General features: G+C 47.9%; 1 protein-coding gene across 4 annotated transcripts in view; it reads left to right on the plus strand.

Annotated features, from left to right (window-relative positions):
* PIEZO1 (piezo type mechanosensitive ion channel component 1 (Er blood group)) overlaps window positions 1-17,553 on the plus strand; it is a 173,349-nt gene that overhangs the window by 91,351 nt on the left and 64,445 nt on the right. For all 4 annotated transcript variants that reach the window (XM_020989160.2, XM_078149384.1, XM_078149385.1 and 1 more), the window contains 3 exons: window positions 9,572-9,694; window positions 12,292-12,334; window positions 12,720-12,873. In XM_020989160.2, coding sequence (XP_020844819.1) covers window positions 9,572-9,694; window positions 12,292-12,334; window positions 12,720-12,873 — 320 coding nt within the window. The remainder of the gene's footprint in view (window positions 1-9,571; window positions 9,695-12,291; window positions 12,335-12,719; window positions 12,874-17,553) is intronic.

Raw genomic sequence — 17,553 nt, forward strand, 5'->3', positions numbered from 1 at the left:
ATGACTAGCCCAGGGTCACACAGCTAGTGTCTGAAGTCCCACTTGAACTCAGGGCTTCCTGACTCCAGGCCTGGAGCTCCCCTAACTGCCAATGATAATCACAGCTCATGCTTACATCTGGATTGTTGCACTATTCCTCCCGGTTGATCTCCCTAGTTCATCTCTCTCCTTAGTTCGTCCTCCACTCAGCTGGCAAAAAGACCTCCCTAAGGTTCAGGTCTGACCCTGTCACTTCCCCTGTTCAATAACCTTTCGTGGCTCCCTGTTCCCTCCAGGATCAAATATAACCCCCCCACCTTGGCATTAAAAGCCCTTCATAACCTTTTTCCAGTCCCTTTCCAGTCTCCTGACACTTTAATTCCTCCACAAACTCTATGATCCAGGAACACTGGCACTCTTGCTGTTTTATACTCAACGCTCCATCTCCTGTACCCCCTGCATTTCCACTAGCTCTCCCCCCAAGGCTGCCTCCTGGCTTCTTGACGCTCAGCTCAAACCTCACCTTTGATGCTGACCTCCGGGCTGACACTCCATCTTTTAGCTCTGGACATTCTCTCTGGCTGTGTTCTGTGCCTTCAATGCCCTCCCTCCTCATCTCTATTTGCGCATCCCCCTGGCTTCCTTCCATTTCCAAGTCAAATCCCACCTTCTCCAGAAGCCTTCCCCCACTCCTCTTAACTCTAGTGCCTTCCCTCCCTTAATTATTTCCTATTTATCCTGTACATAGCTTGTTTGGACGTATTTGTTGCTTCTTATCTCCCCCATTAGGTTGTAAGCTCCTTGAAGGTAGGGACTGTCTTTTGCCTCTTTTTGTATCCCATGGGCTTAGCGCAGTGACTGGCACATGGTAGACTTTTAATAAAAGTTTATTGATTGACTTGTATCTTAATCAATTATTAAACATTTCTTAAGCCCCTAGGTGGCACAGTAGATAGAGTACTGGGCTTGGAATCAGGAAGACTCATCTTCATGAATTCAAATCCAGCCTCAGACACTTACTAGCTATGTGATCCTAGGTAAGTCACTTAACCCTGTTTGCCTTAGTTTCCTCATCCATAAAATGGGCTGGAGAAGGAAATGGCAAACCACTCCAGTATCTTTGCCAAAAAAAATTGAAAATGGGATCATGGAGAGTCAAACAGGACTGAAATGACTCAACACTACCACCTATTATATGGCAGCCATTGAGTATACAAAAGCCCACAAGGAGTTTTTAGTCTATCAGGACAGAGAGGGGGAGAGAGAGAGAGAGAGAGAGAGAGAGAGAGAGAGAGAGAGAGAGAGAGAGAGAGGGAGAGAGAGAGAAGACCTGTATATACATTTATGTACAGAAAGGTACTTTTGATGGGGAGAGCATTAACAGGTTGAGTGGTCAGGGAAGGCTTTATGTAGGAGGCTGTGCTTGAGATGAGTTTCAAGGCTCACCAAGTCCACTTTTGGGGCAGCTAGGTGGTGCAGTGGATAGAGCACTGGCCCTAGAGTCAGGAGGACCTAAGTTTGAATCTGGCCTCAGACACATAACACTTACTAACTGTGTGACCCTGGGCAAGTCACTTAACTCCAATTGCCTCACCAAAAAAAAAAAAGAAAAAAAAAAAAAAAGAAAGTTCACTTTCCACATTGTCGAAGATCTCCCAGCATCCCCATCATCAGATTTCCCTGATCTCATCCTGCCCCTCCCCCATCCTGCACCATGCCAGAGTGTTAGTAATAATGATCCTGTATCTATGTATAGTGTTTTACTTTTTCTTTAAGAGTTGAGTTTATCTTTACAACATGACTAATATGAAAATATGTTTAATAGGAATGTATATGTAGAGCCTATATCAGATTGCACACTGTCTTGGGGAGGGAGGGAGAGAAAAATTTAAAACTCAAAAGTATGTGGAAGTGATTGTTGAAAACTAAAAATAAATTAATTTTAAAAAAAGTTGAGTTTAATTCAACATTTACTAAGCACCTGCTGTGTGGAGGACACCATGCTCTGCCTCAGAGGACATATGCCATTTAGCTAGGATATAGTGCTTGCCCACGTGGAGCTTTCAATCTAGTTGGGGGATATGATACGAATACAAATATCCATAATGGAGAGTAATGTATACTAGGTGAGTGAGGTTGGGCTAAGCCATATGTGGTGGTTGAAAGAATGCTGTCAACATGCTGCTGAGTTCTCAAAGAGATGAGTGCCCCTAGCTTCCAGAATCATGGGTCGATGTGAAGAAAGAGTCTTGGGCTTTGAATTCAAAGACCTGAGTTCAAATCTGGCTCTGCTGCTAATTACTGTGTTGACCCTGGATAAGGTGCTGCTCCCTTCTGGGTCCTCTGTGTTCTCCTCTGCGAAGTGAATAGATTGGATGAAGAGGCCTCGAAGGGCCCATCTGGCACCATTGCCTGGGATTCCCTTGCAGTTTCTGAGTTCTCCCATCCACTCCTTGGTGCTTGTGTGGGCAGGAGTAGAGGTGATTCAGGGCGTGGGCTGGGTGGTAGCTGCTTTCCCGAGGATGGGGTGCTTCTACCTCTCCCTGACCTGAGAGGACTTCAGAGTGAGCCCTCTCTGATGCTACAGACAGCCTCTGCCATGATGCCTCCAGTCTAGGCCGTGGGCACAGTAGTCAAGAAGCTGTTAGCAAATGGGAGGATGGAGATGGCTTCTGCCAGAATACCCTTGGGAGGAGAAAAGGGAAGCTGTGTCCCTGTTTCCTTTAACACAAGAGCTCAAGTTGAAAACAGAAAAAATAAAAAACCCCACAAACCCATCTAGGCATTCCTTCCCTGGGCTGGAGCCTTCACTCTGGGACCTGTGCCCAGGGATTCTTGTATGTCCATTTTGCAGAGGGGTAAACTGAAACACAGAGTGGTGGCAGGCATTTGTAGAGCCACACAGTAGTGGGGCCCTGAATTTCTAAGTGAGTCTCCTAAACCACCACTCTTTTAACTGACTCAGGGATAGTGCCAGCCGACTTGGGCCTCACTGCCTTTCAGGCTGGTTCCTGTGGTTTGGGGCTGGGAGCATCTTCCCGCGCTGTCTCTTTGAGACGGATGGGAAGAAAGAGGCAAGGGCCGGGATCCAGGCACATGTTGGTTGGGCGTCTTTCCAGCTGTCCCAGCGGGAAGGGCCTGATTGGTGCCTGCAAACCCTTGGGAGTGGGTAGGAGACTGCACGCGCCTTTGTGTGGCACATATATAGAAACCCCAGGCTGCCCTGTGCCAAGCACAACACTTGGGAGGCAAGGAGGGGGGCTGAGAGAGAAGCAGACAGAGGGCCTCGTCCAGAGGCTTTGCACTGAGTGTGCCAAGCTTCCCCGGGCTCCTGAGGGCCTTTTCTGGCCTCCGGGCTTCCAGGCTGGCGCACTTTGAAGGGGCTTTGAGAGGGCAGGGCCTAGGAAGGGCAAAGCAGTGTCCTTCTACTCACTTTGAGGGGACAGGCTATCACAACTGAATTCAATTTATTAACCACTCACTATGTGCAATATGCCATGCTAAGCACTGGGTATACAGATGTAAAACAAACAAACAAACCCCCCAAAAGACAGCCCCTTCTCTCAAGGAGCTTATGTTCTCTTGAGGGGATATAAGTAAATATGAGTTAATTTAATGAGAGAAATTCACAACTGAGGGGTCAGGGAAGGCTTCATCAAAGATGGGGCACCTAGGGCCAGCTGGATGGCACAGTGGAGAGAGCACCGATCCTGGATTCAGGAGGGTCTGAGTTCAAATCTGATCTCAAACACATAACACTTACTAGCTGTGTGACCCTGGGCAAGTCACTTAACCCCACTGCCTAGCCAAAACAAAACAAAACAAAGATGGGGCGCCTGAACTGAACCTTGCAGAAAGAGCCTCCTCCTTTGGAGGAGTCAAACAAGGAGGGGGGGACATGGGGTACAATTGGAGGGGATGTGCAGCGGCAGAAGATGGAATGTTGAATCTGGGAACCAGCTAGTTGTCTTGAATGACTGAAAAGTGAGGTGTGTGAAGAGGAATAAGATGTCATAAGGCTGTAAAGCTAGGCTGGAGCCAGGTGATGGAGGGTATTGAAAGCCAACTGGAGAAACTTGTATTCTGTCCTAGAAGTGATGGGAAATCACTTTTTTAAATTGGGAGGTGACATGTTTAGGCCTGTGTTTAAGGAATCTGATGATTGGAGAGGTAAGAAATGGAAAGAAAGGAGATGGATTAGGAAGCAATAAGGGTCCAGGTGAGAGGTGGTGAGGACCCAAGCTAGAGAAGGGAGATGGATGTGAGAGGTGCCAGGGCAGTAGAATGACCATTGATTTGGGGGAGAGGAGAAATATTAGAGAAAGTCTAAAATGACTTGGAAGGTATGGTACCCTCACCAGAGAAAAAGAAATTCAGAGGAGGGCTGAGTTTGAAAGATGATGAGGACTTACATGAACTGATGCACAGTGAAGTGAGCAGAACTGGGACAACACTGTACACAATAACAGTAATATTGTACAATGATCAACTGTGAATGACTTAGCTATTCCCAGCAATACAATGATCCAAGACAGTTCTAAAGGATTCATGATGAAAAATGCTATCCATTTCCAGAGAAAAAACTGATAGCATCTGAATGCAGATCAAAGTATACTTTTTTTTAAACTTTATTATTCTTGGTGGGGTTTTTTGGTCTGCATTTTCTTTTGCAACATGACTAATATGGAAATGTTTTGCATGACTGCACATGTAAAATCTACATAAAATTGCTTGCCTTCTCAAGGAGGGGAGAAGGAAGGATGAAAGAGAATTTGGAACTCAAAATTTTTTTTAAAAGAATGTTAAAAATTTTGTTTACATGTAATTGAGAAAAAAGTAAAATAAAAATAAAATGTTAAAAAAAAAGAAAGATAATGAGTTTACTTTTGAACATGCTAATGAGATGTCTAAGAGGAGATGTCTAGCAGGCAACTGGCGATTTGGGATTGGAGTTTAAGAGGGAAATGAGGGCTATAGAGTTGGGAAGTCAAGACGGTAGTAAAATTAAGCCCAGGAAATCAGTGCATGAGATCACTAAGGGGAGAGAATGTCGAAGGGAAAAAAGAAGCCTCAGGACAAAATCTTGGGGTGAGAGGACACCCATGTTTAGGAGGTAGAAGATGGATCAAGTTCTAGCAAAGGAGACTGGAAAGGAGTGGTCAGAGAGATAAGAACAGTGGGAACAAGATCTTGGAGACTAAGAAAGGAAAAGATAGTTAGTCATTCATTAACTCATTCAATAAGTCTATCTAAGGGGGAGAGGTAGTTAAGGGTATCAGAAGATAAGAAGTCAGAGGCTGAGGACTCATAAATGACTATTGGATTTCACTGTATCTCAGGGTTGGAAGAATCTTATTACCAAACTCATACTGAATAAGAGCCATCTCGAAGACATATCTAGCTAGTGTCCATCCAGCTTTTGCTTGAAGAGGGAAACCCACCATCTCCCAAGGCAGTCCATCCCACTTTTATATAATGCTTATGGTTAGGCTTATCTTTCTTTGTTTTTCAGTTGTGTCTGACTCTTCCTGACACCATTCTGGTTTTCTTGGGAAAGATACCAGGTGGTTTGCCATTTCCTTCTCCCAGCTCATTTGACAGATGAGGAAACTGAGGCAAACAGGGTTAAGTGACTTGCCCAGGGTCACATAGCTAGCAAGTGTCTGAACTTTTTTGAACCCAGGACAATGACTTCAGGCCTGACACTCTATCCACCTAGCTTCTTTGCATCAAGCCTAAATCTGCCTCTCTCTAGCTTTCATCTACGGATTCTAGGTCTGCCCTTTTGGGACAAGACAGAAGAAATTACATCTCTTCTCCATGTGGTAGTCTTGCAACAGACAGTTATTGTGTCATGGTCCCCCTATCCCACTACCCTGATCTCTTCTCCAGTCTAAACATCACTGGTTCCTTCAAAGGATCATCAAATGGCAAAGCTTCAAGGCTTTTTACCATCCTGGTTGCCCTCAACTGGACACTCCGGCTTATCAATGTCTTTCCTAGAATGTGGCAACCAGACGTGGTTTGACTGAGACAAAATACAACAGAACTGTTTCCTCTATAGTCGCGGTCAACAACGTCCCTTAACTTCAGATCCCATTAGTTTTGGGGGCTGTCATGACTCCTTTTGAGTATTCAGTCCTCTAAATCCACATACCCCCTCCCCAGCTTTTTCATACAAATTGCTGTTTGGCAACTCCTCCCCCCTCACTTTGTTAGGAAATTGATTTTTTGAGCCCAAATGTAAGACTTTACATTTATCCCATTAGATTTCATTTTATTACATTCATCCTAGCATTCTACCCTATCAGGTCTTTTTGGTTCTGAATATCATCCAACTGGTGTTAGTCCTTCTCCCTGATTTTGTGTCATCTGCAAATTGAATATGTGTATTATCTCTGCCTTTCTCCAAGCCACTGATAAAATTGTTCATCAGTGCTAAGCACAGATCTAGTGTCCTCCCAAGTTTCATTGGTAACCTTTTTTGTTTGTTTTTCTCATGATACTTTTTTAAAAATCAACTAATTTTTTTAATGAACAAATATCTATTTTTTCTTTCTCCTAATTAAAAAAAGAAACCACATAATTAAAAAGGAAATAGAAAAACAAAGCCCAGGTAACAAATATGCATAATCAAGCAAAATTAATTCTCCCACTGGCTATGACCAAGAAATATATATGTCTTGATCTGCTCTCTGAGTCATTGGTAACCTTTGAGAAAACATATCAGAAGAGCTGAAGGGTCTGAAGCTAGATGGATAGGTTGAGAAGTGAGAAAGTAGAGGTAGTGGGTGTAGATAACTCTTTCTAGGAGTTTGGCAGTGAAAAGGAGGAAACTGTAGTATAATTGTTTGAGGGTGTGGCAGGGTTAAATGAAGGTTGTTGTTTTTTTTTTTAAAGCATGAACCAGACCTGTAGAGAGCTATCCTGCCCTCCTCCTGAGTGACCGCACCAGAAAAGAGAATCATGGAGTTAGAGGATCATAGGGTCCAACCTCTTAACTTTGCAGACAAGGAAGCAGAGGCCAGGACAGGGAAAGGATTTATCCATTAGGGCCAGGATCTGAAAATCCTGCTTTTCTGACTCCAAATCCAGGGCTTTCCCCATCAGACCCTGCTGCCTTTCAAGTATCCATGAGGATGCCTAGCTTGGCTGTTTTTCCAGTTGTTAGCCTCAGAGGTCAGGGACTTATCCAAAACAGTGCCCAGTTTTCCCAATAACCCTATATGGATCTGTCATCCAAAAATATACTTAAACCCTTAGAAAGAGTGCCAGATTTACAATTAAGTTTTTTTTTCTTTAGTCTGAGTTCTGCTTATAGGGAGACCTTAGGCAAGATACTTCCTTTCTCTGGGCCTCAGTTTCCACCTTGTAAAAAGAGAGGGTGAGGTTAGATGACATCTGAGAGACATTTCAGTCTAGCATTCCATGGATCTTTGATTTTTCCTAGGGGTAAGCATGTGTGTGTGTGTGTGTGTGTGTGTGTGTGTGTGTGTGTGTGTGTGTTCAGGATCAAGGATCACAGATTGAGAGGTAGGAGGGGCCTTTGAGTCCCTAGAGTCCAATCTGTCACTTTTCTGAGGAAGATGAGGGTTGAAATGACCCGAGGTGGGGAGGTGACTTGCCTGGGTTAGTCTGAGGAAGGATTTGATCTCTAGTCTCACACCATATCTAGGACTCCTTCCATCATGGTACCTGGTCCAATGCTGGCCCTTCTGTGGAACGTCAAAGCTGGGAGGTGGGGGTGGGAGAGATGTTGAAGGTTACCCAAGATTATTGGAGGGACACAAAGAGGGAGGGAGAGGTCCAGGGCATCTATAAAGTCCCACCAGACGCCCCCACTAACAAATTCTTAAAAGCACACGCAGACTGTTTTCTACCTGTGCTACAGCACCCTCTGCTGGTCTACAGAGGTAACAGCTCAAAGTAGCCAGTCCTCGTGGCTGATCTTTCTCTACCCAAAGGTTTGAACCCAGACTCTCTTCTGTCTCCGGGGACTACAAAGGGGAAGACGGTTGTGTGACCCTGAGCGAATCCCAAGTCCAAGCCATTCATCAGACATCAGCTGTGTGACCCTGCTGAAGTCATAGCCTCTGCCTCAGTTTCCTCCTCTGTAACTGGAAGGGATTGGACTCTGAGAACCCTTCCAGGTACACGACTACGATCTAGTAAACCTATGACTCACATGGCCACACAGACCCTGATGGGAAGTGGAGACAGGGTAGAGCATCCTGAACTTCCAGTCAGAAAATTAAGACTGGGGTTTCTTACTCTGAAATTTACCTTGAACAAGGACACCTCTACCTCTCTGAAATTTGATTTCTGGGGCAGCTAGGTGGCACAGTGGATAAAGCACTGGCCCTGGAGTCGGGAGGACCTGAGTTCAAATCCAACCTCAGATACTTACGAATTGTGTGACCCTGAGCAAGTCATTTAACCCCAATTGCCCTCCCCCCAAAACCCCTCAATTTCCTCACCAGTGAAATGGTGATGGTAACATTTGTCTTGCTTGCCTCAAAGTATTGTTGTATATAAGTCAGTATGCTATAAAAATGTGAGAAACTCCCTTACTCTGCAGTGAGGCAGCTGAGACCCAGAGAGGTCAGATGCCCGGGGTCACTCGGACAGTTCAGGACTCATTAATTTATTCACAAGCATTTAATTAAGCTTCTACTAGGTGCAAGGTGCATGCAGCTCAAAGCACATGCAATGCAAGGAGGCATACCATCTACACCCTGTCCTATGAAGCTTATGGTCTAATTGGGGGGAAAGCGTATATATCAATAATGCATTGTGTGTGTTCTCTGCTACCCTGGGTGTGTCACAGCTTCCTTGAATCATGGGCTTGTAGCTGGAAGGGTTCTTAAAGGCCGTCGGGCCCAGTCTCCTTTACTTACAGATGAGGGAACTGAGGCCCAGAGAGGTTAAGCAATTTGCCCAGGGTCACTCAGCTAGGAAGTGTCTGAGGCATGATTTGGCCTCCCGCCTTCCTCCCTGAGCTATCCTGTCCTGTCTACCATGCTGCTACTTTTCTCAGCCTCCACTTGAAGACCTCAAGTGAGGGGAGAATTTACTCCCTAGCCAAGGAGCCCATTTACTTTTGGCCATCCATGATTGTGGTCCTTAGAGTCAGCCAAAATCTCCCTCTCTGAAACTTCTACCCATCACTCCTATTTTTGTCTTTTGGGGCCAAGAAGAACAGATTGAATCCTTTTTTTCCATGTGATAATCCTTCAAATACTTAAAAGGCAGAAATCATGTCCCACTCCTTCCCTTGCTACCCCCAATCTTTTCTCCAAGTTAAACCTCCTGGCTCCTTTGCCTGCTTCTCAGACGACAGGGCCTCGGCCTCGGCCTCTTGGAGCCCTATGCCCTTTGGGCAAAGCCCTACCTTGTTGGTGTTGTTCTGATACATATTGAGCTTGCAGTCCACTAAGACCCCCAGAATGGTTTTGGTTTTGGCTTTATTTTCTGCAAACACTTCTCTGGTGACACCTACCGGGCCTACATGTGTGCCTTCGGGCTGCACAGGGCCCAAACCTAACCTCTGATCTTTCTCCCATTCCTCACCCCACCCCCACCTGTCTTCCAGGTTCCACAGGTCACCTCCTTCGAGCCCTCCTGTGCACCAGCATCCTCTTCCTCGTTGCTCATGTTGCCTTTCAGATATGTCTGCACACAGTGCCTGGCCTGGATGAGCGCCTGGGAACCAACTGTGAGTAGTCCAGGTCTTGGGAGAGTCAGACATAGGGGAGCTGACAGGAAGACCAGGGGAGGGATTCCCCCTCCCAAATTTGGCCACTGGGGGAAGTCCTCAGACTGCCCCACCGACATCTCGGCTGTGCTTCTGGAGTTAGGCCACGGCTTGATAGAATCAAAGGTAGGGCCCTAGGAGTGGGGAGGTGGGAGATACCAGGATGTTTCAGTGACACAGTGAGGCCTCAGTCCCGGGTGACAGTGGCCTACAGGACATAGCCTTTCCTGGGCCAAAGCTGATCCTTGGGCTCTGCTTATGCCATGAAATGGTTCTTGGTGGGATCTGGACCTGCAGGAGCTAGGATCTGGTCTGTTGCACCTCTGGAATTCTCTTGGACGAGGTTGGGGTGGAAGGGGGATGGGGGAAGGGAGGCAGAAAAGAAGGCTCAGGCCCAATGACCTTCAGACTCATTCTGCACTTCCTGGACAGAGACAACCTCCAGACTTACCTCCTTCACCCACCCCTTCTGGCCCACTGAGGTAGTTACCACTGCCTTCTCAGAGGCTGCTCGGGGGTAGTCTCAGTGGAGAGATATTTTGAGTCTGTGCAGTCCCAAGCTCTGGCTCCAGTCCCTCTCCCTTCCCCCTTCCTCCTCTCCCCAGCTCTCTGTCCCCTCTCCCTAGACCCAACACTTATCCACTGTGCCTGCCCAACTCCTCCCCCCACTCCCTGCCCCAAGGAGACTCAGAGAGGCAAAGAAGATCCCAACTGCTCCTGGCATCTCACTGGGGGGCCCTGGCCCTCCCTCCCCACCCCATCCCTGTATAGGCTCCAACCTAATATGGACCCTCATGGAAAGCCAGGCAATGATTTATGGAAGCTCCATATGTGCTGAGCAGTAAACATTCCCAATAATAACCCAGCTCTGCCCATCCCAGGTAGCCTCCCCATTCCTGTGTCATGAGAGGGCTCTAACAGGTGTCTGCTCATGCAGGACTAGAGGATTTGGGAGGGTGGGGGAGAAATAATCCCCCAGCCCCAAGTAGAGTCCTGTTATAACTTCCAACCTTTCCAGCTGCCCTATTCTGGCATCCTCCCCATCTTGGAGACATTGATTCAGCCCCCGGGGACCCAGCTGGCTACTGTGCAGTCTCACAGAATGTAAGAGCTGGGAGGGCCTTTTGACTATATAATGTCAAGGCAAAGAAAGAGACCTAAGAACTCAGAATGTCAGGGCTAGAAGGGACTTTAGAACCCAGAATATGAGGGCTAAGAGAGACCTTAAAAGATAAAATTCAGAAAACAGGGATATTAGAACATAGAACACAAAATATCAGGGCTGGGAGGGACCTTAGAACATGTCATGTCAGAATTAGAAGAGAGCTTAGAACCTAGAATGTCAGTGCTAGGAGAGATCTTAGAACAAAGACTGATACAATTAAAAGGAACCTTAGAACATAGAACATCAGGGCTGGGAGAGACCTTAGAACATATTGGCAGAGCAAAAAGAGGCTTTAGAGCAAGGACCATAGAACACAGAATGCCAGGTCTGGGAGAGACATCAGGACATGGGATTTCAGAGCTGGGAGGGACCTTAGAATATAGACTGCCAGGGCTGGGAAGGACTCTAGAGGTCATCTAGCTTAACCTTCTCCCCATACAGTTTTTGCAGAAAAAGGGGCTGAGGTCCAGACAAGATAGTCGTAGCTCTTGCCCTCACAGAATCAATATTGCCCACCTACAGCCAGAAATGAACCCCCGTTACCGTCTGTGAAGCTTCCTTATCTCCATTTGTAGCCCTTCCCAGACCTGTCTGCTGCATAGCTCCCATCTCCTGCTCTCTGACATCCAACATTCTGACTTAGACCTCCTCTTGAGATATTCCAGGTCCACGTGTTCTAAGGAATGACAGCTCGGCTTAGATTCATCTAGTATATCGTACTTACTGAACCTTTAACTTTTCGAAGTGTTTTCCCCACTGTTATCTCATTGGATTCTCACAATAAGTGGGTGAATGGTGTGCCCATTATACAGATGAGGCAGAAGCCCAGAGAAGTTCCACAGTGACTTAATAGGAGAGCCAGCATTCGAATGCAGGGTCCCTGAACAGCTGCTCACTGTGCTATGTGGTCTCCCCTGTTCTCAGCACTTCAGATCCCCCAACCCTAGTCCTTCTGGGAACAGCAAGGAAAGGAAGAAGCACTATGATGTAGCGGTGGATCTGGATTCCAGTCCTGGTTCTGCTAAGGGACCCTTGGGAGCGGAGCTAGCCACAGAGTCAAAGGGCTCCCTTAAAGAAGGAAGGGGATGAAAAAATGTCTGACCTTGGGAAAAATCTCATCAGCTCACTAAGCCTCAGTTTCTTTATCTATAAACTGAGAGTCTCGGAGGCACCCCAGTGTTGACCCTGGCTGCCCTCACCTCTGGCAAAGGTTGACTCCTTGGGGCCTTTGGAGTGCTCTGGGAGCCCGTGGCCTCTCCTTTACCAGGTGCCAGGATAGTCACCAGCCACAGAGCTGCAGGTGGAGGAAAGGCTAATCAGGAGGGTTGGTGTTCCTGCTAGGGGTAAGGAAAGAGCCCATCCAAATAACCATGGCCTCTCTGTTCTCTTGTAGGCAGTTCCTGGGAGATCCTGTCCTGTCATGTGGGAGTCACCAGGTAAGAGGATCCTCTCTGTGCCTGCCCTGTTCCCACAAGAATATCTCTCCCCACTGATTCCTTACGGCAAGATGTCTCCCACTCCCACTACCCATCCTTGAAGTCTTAGTTCAAACAGCCTCCTCCTCCAAGAAGCCTTCCTTGACTTCTCCCGGGGAAGCTTTGGTTCCAATCCACACTGACATCTGTTGGCGCTTAGAGGGGCTCGATGGCAGCTTAGACTACAATGAGACATTTATGCTGTGTTTGCCACGTGGTCCTTGAGCTCCTCTTGTTCCTTGATCTCCCGGGGGAGATCCCTATCCTGGTCCTGACATGACCCCCCCATGACAGCTGCCTGGGCCACTGCGTGTTACCCAGCTTGACACGCTTCCAACCCTTACAGGCTGAACCTGGACGACATCCCCAATACCCTTCGTTTGGTGGCCCCCGACCTGGGCATTCTTGTGGTCTCCTCCGTCTGCTTGGGTCTCTATAACCGCCTTGTGAAGAAGGCCCGCCAAGCCCGGCGCTCAATGGTTGCAGAGCCACAGCAGCAGGTGCGTTGGGGCTCCTGGTTTGGATTCTAGAATGCCTGTTGGGAAGGCATGGACACTCCATGGACTATGAAGGGCAGGGTCTAGAATGCTGTAGATCTTGGTTAGGCTTGAGAACTCTGAGGGCTAGCTAGACCTCTTGGGTGCTGGGGTTGGGTAAGCATGGGTTGAAGGTTCCAGAGCTTGAATGAATCTAGATTTTCCAGCCTCAGATTCTCTCAAGCAAATTAAATGATATTGGATTTGGTTCTAGGGATATGGTGAAGGAGGATTCTAGATCCTTGCAGGTCTAGAGGAACCCAGATGCTGACTTACACATGCATGTATTTAGGCATTCTAGAGTTCTCATGAGCCCAAGATCCTAGAACCACTGGAAAGTTTTGAAGCCTGGGAGTCTGAAAGGTGGGAAAGGCAGCAGTCAGAACTCCTAGGACTCGACCTTGACCTTCTTTCTTGGGGGGCCTAATTACTGTTATCCCTCACATCCATGTGTGCCATTAATTACTCAGGGGGCCCAGACCAGAAAGTGGGCAAACCTATCCCCAGTGCTGAGAAGCATATCTCAAAGCCTCCAGGCTTTGGGGTCAGGAGAATGTGAAGGAAGGGAGGAACCTTTGCTATTTCATAACTAAGCATTTTCAGCCTCCCAGGTGCTCCTGAGATGGCCTGGGATTCTCTCATCCCAGTATTCCTGGAATTGGAGGACCTAGGACCCAATGCCTACAACACATCCCTAAACCTCCCCTTCCCCAGCATTGTATTGCAAGCAAATCTTCCCTAATCCCTTAATTGTCCTCATCTCTTCTTTTCACTGTTTCCTTGATCTTCTATGCTCAGAGCAGGATGGACAGTCTCAAGGTACAGCTCGTGAGAGTGTCCCTGCCTGGACTCCACCTTCCTCCTGTACCCCACCCAAAAAGCAGCCTTCCCTGAAAAACATATGAAGGAAAACCCAGCCACTGCCATGACTCATCCCCGTGGCCTTGGGCATGTCCTCTTCCCCCAGTGTCAACAGCCAACTCCTTCAGGCCCACAGTGGCCAGCCAACTGGCCCTGGTGCTTCCCCTGGCTTTAGAATCAGCAGCTGCTTCTCACCCAGGAGGGGACTGGGCATCGCAGGTCCAGGCCCAGTTGAGAGAGAATTCTGGCTGGGCCATGTCAGCTAAGAGTAGAGAGCCTGGGAGAAGGTCTGGGAATGCTCGCTTTGGAGTCAGCAGGCATACTACCTGTCTCCTTCATCATGGTCCTATTACTCCTGTTATCTCATAGCCTAAGCCTGCGCCCTAGATCCTGGCTTTGGGTTCTACCCCTTCCGTCTGTCATTTTCCTTCCACCTCTGAGTCACTCAAAGCTGTGATACATACCAATGCAGCTGGTCGAGTCAGGACAGCGTCCTCTACAGAAATAACAATAAACAGCAGAAGGGCCATACGCTGACCCCCAAACCCATCTCCCTCCCTCAAAATCCAGCACTTGCCAGACATTCCTCATTCTCCTACTCCCCTGCCCTTCCTCTCCCGTCTTTGATCAAGGTGACAGAAGATCCTGCCCGAACCAGCAAGAGCAGCTTCCCCCACAGCCTCATTCCACCCAGGCTACCCCCAAAGCTATCTGGTTTCAGAGACATGAGCCTCAGTTTCCCCATTAGTGAAAGGAGGATGATATTATTTGTATTTACTTATTTCACAAACTTGTGGAGCAAGCCCTCACAAAATAAGCGTCCCATAAGCCATATATATAATTATAATTATTATTGTTATTATTACCAAGATTATTGTTGGAAAGAATTCTGGCTGGGAGTCAGTAGACATGGGTTTCTGTCCTGGCTCTGCCTCTTCTGTGGGAGCTTGAGCAAGTTTTGAAGTTTAGTTTCTTTCTCTGTTTGTTAGGGGCTAGGTGAGGAGGGTGCTACATTTTGAGGCAGCCTGCTATAGTGTCTAGAACATGGAACTTGGGGTCAGGAGGGCCTTGATTTGGATCCTACTTCAGCCTGTTGTAGCTGTGTGAGCCCTGACCAATTCACTTCAACTCAGTGGGCCTCAGTTTCCCCATCTGTAAAAGGAGGGGCAGTTGGACTGTGACGTGAAGTATGAGAGAGAGAGAGAGAGATGAGGTACTAGTCAGGAAGACTTGGGTTTAAATCCAGACTCCAACACTTACCAGTGGTGAAACCCTAGGCAAGTTTCTTTCTGCCGGTAACAGTGTATAAGTTTACATGACCCTCTCATATTCTTCAGTGAGCAGGGGGTAGGGGCTGGGGTTGGCAGAAGAGGTATAAAGAATCCCAGCTCTCTTTCCTTCCCAAGCCAGAGCCTGGAAGCTTGCCTTATAACCCTGCACTTTTTTTTCCCTTTATGCCCGCTTGCCAGCACCACCCACATTTTGCCCACCCCACCCCTCTGAATGATCCCAGAAAACCTAGTCTGGGTGCAGGAGGATCCCAGGGGCCATCTGGTCCAGCTAAAACAGAGAACAGAAGGTGGGCTGCTGCTGCCCCCTCAACCCCTCTCTCCACCCCAGGGCAGGCTTGTTGCCTTGTTCCTAGTGTTCCAGGCTACTCACCCCCACCCCAACACACACACACACACACACACACACACACACACACACACACACACACACACACACCCCTTCATCCCCCTCTGCATGCCTCATAAACATGACTCAGAGGGCCATGGTGCAGGGTTCCTCCTCTTCCACCTCCTCCTGGTTACCAGTTTGACAGGCAACAAACATACCGAAGAACAGAGCTTACGTTATAGGAAGGCTGGCCAGCTGCGCCATGCTGCTGAAGCCCTGGGGGCCGGAGAGTTACAGGGTTCAAGGGTCTCCCATTTCCTCCTTCTCTGCTCCAGGTAGCCCCTCCTTAGAGGGGAAGAGGAAGGAGAGGGATGAAAAGATGAGAACATTCCGTCCCCCTCACTTAGACGCACCCAACTCTGAAATCTATAGGAATCATGCTCCCAGAGGGTGTTCCCTCCCCAAAGTCCTGCCCTGGACTGGGATTGGCCAGTCCAACACCCACGCCATTCAGGCAGGTTAGAAAGAACTGTCTGTGTGGAAGCTTTGGAGCCGGAGGAAAGCCCAGGCCCCCTGGGAGTGATGAGAAGAGTCCTTTAAATGTTACAAAATACTTCCACTGTTTGAGATCTCCCAGCATCCCATTGACTACTAGCCCCCCACTATCTGAGGACAGCAGACAGAATGAGAGGACTAGGGTTCAAATCCTGTTGACTTTTGGGGGTCCTCAGTTTCCTCATCTGAAAAGGGAGAGGGTAAACAAGATGATCTTGGGTTCCACCCTGCTCTGAATCTTAAGCCTCACACAGCCTTGAACCACCCATCACACCACCAGCCAGGAGATCAATACCAATAATCCCTTTGGACAGCACTGTGTACTTATCAAAGCACTCTGGGCAGTATCGTTCAAATGGAGTAGCATGTCAGGCTGGGCACAAGGAGGCAATATGGAGATTAAATAATAATAATAACAGCTAGAAATTACACAGCATTTAAGCTTCCTAAAGTGTTTTGTGCGTATTGCCCCCTTTGATCCTCTCAACAATCCTACAGGGTTAAAATAATTCTAACCGTTAGATGCTATTATTATCCTCTTTTTACAGATGAGTAAACTGAGGCCCAGAGGTCAGATGACATGTCCAGTCACATGGCTAGTAAGTTGTGAGGCAAGATTTGAATCTGGGTCATCCTGACCCCAAATCAGCCACTCTATCCATTGTGCTACCCAGCCACCTCCTGGCCCACATTCCCCGGACCCTGTGATTTGTAGTCTGGGGAGAGACATGGCATGCATGAATAAACTCTCATATGAAATAATGCATGAGAGGGGCACAGGCCAAGGGCTGTTAGAGTGTTGGGATGGGAAGAGCTCTGGATCTGTAGTCAGAAAACCTGAGTTCAAATCTGGTACTTACCACCTGTATGACATTGGGAAAGTCACCAACCTCTCTGGGCCTCAGTTTCCCCATATGTAAAATGGACTAGGTGGTCTCTGGGGTCCATTCCAGCTCTATATCTATGATTCTATGACCTGTGAGACCTTGCTTCTCTTTAAACAAAGGAGATTGGGCCAGAGCCCCTGCCAGCTCTGAATCCCATATGAGGTCAGAGGGGGATGGGAGCGGCGGGAGAATCAAAGTAGGCTTCTTGGATGAGCTGGCCTTGGGTTGCTGGACTTGAAAGGATGTCTGGGAGTTAGAGGTTGAGGAAGAGCCCTTAGACATTCATTATGACATAGGCTCTTCCCCACAGGCCTGCTGACAGCTGGAGGATTGTTTATCCTCACTTAAAAGATGAGGCAATAGGCTCAGGTGACGTCTTGGGCCAGGGTCCCATGGAGACTTAGCGGTAGAGGATGGAAGGAGAGAATCTGTCTTCTGACTCCCAGCCAGGTTGCTGAGAAGCCAGACTCCTGTTGGGGTCACCTGTCTCCCACCATGGAGGCACCCGTCTCTTCTCACTGCCTGGAGTTTTCTTTTTGGCAGTGAGGATAGTGGGAGACACTGTTCCTCTGAGAACCCCTCGAAATACATTTCCTCTGCTTCAGTGTGGGGCTCAGACCCAGTGGGAACTTACCTAAAAGGGAAGTGAGTGTCCTCCCTCATGCTAAGAATTGGGTCCCATCCTAGAGGGAAGCTGAGTTTAACAGGTTTATTGAATCTT

This window comes from Phascolarctos cinereus, unplaced genomic scaffold (genome assembly GCF_003287225.1).
Source record: "Phascolarctos cinereus isolate Bilbo 61053 unplaced genomic scaffold, phaCin_HiC Scaffold_2;HRSCAF=192, whole genome shotgun sequence".
In the NCBI taxonomy this organism is placed as follows: Eukaryota; Metazoa; Chordata; class Mammalia; order Diprotodontia; family Phascolarctidae; genus Phascolarctos; species Phascolarctos cinereus.